The sequence below is a fragment of the Charadrius vociferus genome, unplaced genomic scaffold (assembly GCF_000708025.1).
Source record: "Charadrius vociferus isolate BGI_N301 unplaced genomic scaffold, ASM70802v2 scaffold603, whole genome shotgun sequence".
Classification (NCBI taxonomy): Eukaryota; Metazoa; Chordata; class Aves; order Charadriiformes; family Charadriidae; genus Charadrius; species Charadrius vociferus.
In genome coordinates this window covers 199,130-203,698 of record NW_009647426.1, presented here as the reverse complement: position 1 = coordinate 203,698, position 4,569 = coordinate 199,130, and the positions used below count along the sequence as shown (strand labels likewise).

The window sequence follows — 4,569 nt, the reverse complement described above, 5'->3', positions numbered from 1 at the left end:
GCTGAAAATGAAAAGAAAGCAGTAATTTTCTACTTATAATATTCTCACACTATCAGCAACAGATCAACTTTCAGGAATGTGGAATTCTAAGTTAAACCTAATGTAAAGATATTAGCATTACAATGAAAATCCCAGGAAAGCTGCATTAGTAAATTAGAAGAATGAACTGCAAAAACTTTTAATCTTCCATTGCAACATAACTTACCAAAAAGAAACAGGCTTCTTGGCAATATAACTTTCCCTGCTTAAAACATTAATTTTGTAGAAAAATATTCTAACTTTCACCTTGCTAGCAGCAATTTCACTGCAGCTCTATTAGGTTCTGTCTGAATGCTTTGGAAACGTCTTCTCTCAGCCTCACAATCTGAGGCACAGAATGGGGAGCGGGGGAAAGGCCAGCTTGTCGGTAATTCTTTACTGATACCACATGAAACATTTGGAATTTGCTTTGGCTGTGATGCAAAGTTTAGTGAAGCATCCAGTGTGGGAGATTCTGTGAGAATACTGAGCAACAGGAAAACTCTCAAAACAGTATCTTGCCTTTACCAAGAAAAAACAAAGCCACAGAAATAAGAATCCTTTAAAAGTATGTCTAAGAATTTGGATATTCAATAGAAATTGCAAATAGAAAAGAAGAAAGGTATTAAAAAACCCAAGCTTCTACCTGGAGATTAAGCTTGAATGGTGAGTGCCTATTTAAAATGGCACAGAGTCCTTTTACGCAAGGAGATGTATTTTACAAATGTTGCCTATTTGAAACTCGGCTATTACACTATTTATTTACCAATGCCCAAATAAGCAATTTATCCCGCTTTTGTTCAAAAAGAGTGGCACTTGCTAAGAAAGTCTATTTTTAAGCTCAATGCATGGATTACTACAAATCTCTATTAAAACATACCTGAAATTTTACTTTTTTTCTTGGAATATTATCAAAGACACGCATTTGCTCCAGAATGTTACGCACTTTAGGGCTTATGTTTGGCTTCTTCATTACTTCATGAATTTTCTGAATGAAGAAAAACAGAATTAAATCAGCAAAGAAGCTTAATGATCAAATGATGCGTGAGAAGTATGCAAGTCAGAAACACATTGGACAGAAATCACCCGGTACTCCCAGACTCTATAGTCTGCTTGAAAGAACTGTTCAATACGCACAGGAAAAACACTAACCTTTGGTTTTATCATAGATCATAAGATGCATCAAATTTATCTATGTAAATATTTATACCTATATAGTAAGCAGAGGCAAGCGGGACTGTTCACCAATGCTTTCTGATGTATAAGTTACAACCTGTAATAAAAACTTTTAAAAGTAAATTAACTGTATCACATTGAGGATTCTTGCAGCATGAAAAAGACCTGCATTAAGAAAAGCAATTGTGAACTGATTGGCTTTTCCAAACCTCTGGAGTTAACTTTGATGAGATTGACATGCATTTCTTCTGGTGGCAGCACCAGCTTCAACAACCATTAATCCCCATAAAACAGCTCAGGCTTATTCCTATGCTACAGGTACCAGCACAAGAGAAGAGAGCAAGTTAGGCCAGGGCCTTTTGGCAGTTACTTGAACAGCACTGCTGCTCGTGGGGGAAAAAGGGTTCTGAGCTTCCCATTGTTTAAAGATGTAGGCATTGGACACTGGAGAGCCTTCCTGTACTTCTGAAAATCTGTACTGAAAGGTTTTGTGATGTGTTAAGACTACCACAAAAGGACACTCTGTAATAATCCCTCACCTTTCAGTGTAGAAAGTACTCACTGTTGAGGAAGGCTAACAATTTTCATAAGCAATAGCATTCACGTCATACTGCCTTTGAACGATGTACTCAAACAATGTTAATTTTCAACAATGGGAATAATCTGTTGACTTCAATGGTATTATTCATATTCCCCGAGTATGCATGTAGCTTACTACTTTAGATTGCATACTATATGAGATAGAAATCAACAAATTCATGGATAAAGGTGATCTAACTAGTGGGGTTTTAAAAATGCGTTTGAGAGTTTCTTCCTAAAACCTTTAAAGGAAACTAACAGCCATAAGAGGATAGGTTCTTGCACAGGATAAGTAACTACCTGAAGGGTAGGATAGTAAGGGCCGGTGACATTTCCATCCATGCTGGAGCATCTGCTGTTCAACATATTTACAAAATATCTGAAAAGAGGGCAGGAAAATTTTCCTAATGATACGAAGCTATTCAGGATTAGGACTATGAAGAATTCCAGAAAGATCTTAAGAAAATGAGTGACTAGGTAATAAAAAGGTGAATTAAATTCAACACAAATTCATGTAAAGCAGCATGCATAGGAAAAGCAATCCAAACTTCAAATCTAAAATGTCAGGCTTTAAGATGACCACTGGAGCTTAGACACAAGATCTTGGTGTTAAAATAGCCGATTCCATGAAAATGCCAGCACAATGATCAGCAGCAGTCCAAAAAAAAAAAAAAAGGTAGATCAACTGACAAAAAATCAGTAATAAAGGAATAACAAAGGATACAGAAAACATTGTTATAACACAGAGTAAATCTATATGGCTCATCCATATCTCAAACAGTTCTTGTAACCTCATTTCACAAGGATACAGAAGAACTGGGAAGACTTCAGAGGACCAAAGATATAATTTACATATAAAGAACAACTGAGTAGGATAGGACTTCTCAGGCTGGAACAGAGACGATGATGGGGAGATGGGGAGGGATGCCTGACAGAGGTCTACAGAAGCGTATCTGGCATGAAGAGGGTGGACAATGATCAATGCTGCTTCATATGCAAGAACTAGAGAACATCAAATCAAACTAGTAGGAAACAGATTCAAAATAAACAAAAGTGGTGTTTCTTACCAAGATAAGCAATAGACCTGCCAAGGAATTGTCAAAAGCAAGCTGTGGATATTGGGGGAAAAGGAGATCTCTGGTTTGATCCAGTATAGCCCCTCTTGTGTCTTTAACTATTATAAACAATAGTTACTTATAATGTCTGTACATAGTACAAACCTTACCTGAATCCACTCCTGTTGCTTAGCATCTCCTTTATTAGTTTTGGCTTCAAAATCTTTTCCACCATATTTCTGGTCTTCACTTACACACTTCACATGTTCCTTATAATCGTCACCCCTGAAGGCAGGAGATTTTTAACTGTAGTTCACTAAAGCATTTCAGTCCTTCAAACTATGCAAGACTTATGCAATCAACAAACTGAAGTAACAGATGACAGCATCTAACATTTAAACCTTAGTACTGTCAATGCTTACATGAGTAAAATTTGATGTTATTAAAGTACATGCTTATAAGACTGCTGACATTTCTGTCATGCTACAGCCTTCAGTGAAAACTTCTGACTTGCAAAATCAGATCTGAGTCTTCAGTACATTGCTGCTTCTATTAACGACTCTGTGATTTATTGTCCTGGTTTGAGGACACTTATGCACATTTGTACATGTGATCTATGCACAGCTACTGATGCATATGTGTGTTTTACTACTCACACTGACACGTTTTAAAATTAGAAAAGCAGTTGAAAAATGCTTAAAAAACTTATTCTGAAATATAGATGTACTAATGTGGCAGTGTAGTTCTGAACAATGTGCAATTGCCCCCAAAAAGAAATGAATAGGAGATCTTAATCTTTTGTCAGTGAAGTATTGAGAAATATAATCATTATTTGACAACAATCTTCTCTTCTTATGTGAATTTACACATTTATATTTCAAAAGCAGATAGTAGCACTGCTTTGTTCTGAGAAGTGAGAATCACATTTGGAATTTTTGATGTTATTGCCAACCTCACTCTCTCTGCAGCAGCAGAATAAGTAGCAGTTGTTGATTAACAGAAGCTGAAAGCACTGTCACTTATAACTGTAAAAGAAGAAATTGCAACTCTGTTTACTGTGTGGTTTAGTTGCCCTTGTGATTCAAATGTGGATGACTAAGCCTGAAATTATATGAAAATATGTATACATTTTAAATACACATAGGAATTATTCAGAAATTGCCAAATTTAATTCTAATGCACCATAGGAGAATCTTACACTTGTGACAACCACTGCAGACTGAGTCAGGCTATTTCCCATCCTTTACCTACCAGAAATCCTTGCCACAATCCATGCAGGAAAGGCACTGACAGCTTCTGCAGATGTTCACATGTTTTTCAACTTGTGCTTTCTTCACAGATTCTCCACACGCATTGCATGTGAAAACGACCATGTTGGCGAGCGGTCAGTAGCTTCTATGAAACGGGTACAATCTTTTTCCTCAGCACACACGCACAAGCTCTAGAAATGCAAGGAAGAGGTCTTACTTTTACAACTTGAAAGAACTTGGAGAGCCGAAGAGAAACGCAACTGCGCACCCCTCAACAGAACGCCTAAGCAGTTTGATTTCCACGGGCAAAAGTTCAGAAGGAAAAATTAATTTTGCCCGACGCCTTCAGCACACGGGACACCAGTAACCCTGAAACTAATACACCCACCCACCCCCGCCGATTCGCGTCGCAGGCGGCGGTTCCCGCTCCCCCCCCGCCCCCCGCCGCGACCCCCCCGCGCCCTTCCGTCCCGCTCCCCGCAGCGGACCCG

The 4,569-nt window shown here is 38.1% G+C and overlaps 1 protein-coding gene across 1 annotated transcript in view; it reads right to left on the bottom strand.

The window, feature by feature from the left end:
- LYAR (Ly1 antibody reactive) overlaps positions 1-4,201 on the bottom strand; it is an 8,820-nt gene extending 4,619 nt beyond the window's left edge. Inside the window, exons 1-3 of the mRNA XM_009880534.1 lie at positions 4,080-4,201; positions 2,999-3,113; positions 899-1,006 (exon numbers count right to left, since the gene is read on the bottom strand). Coding sequence (XP_009878836.1) covers positions 899-1,006; positions 2,999-3,113; positions 4,080-4,201 — 345 coding nt within the window. The remainder of the gene's footprint in view (positions 1-898; positions 1,007-2,998; positions 3,114-4,079) is intronic.
- Between the last annotated feature and the right edge of the window lie 368 nt (positions 4,202-4,569).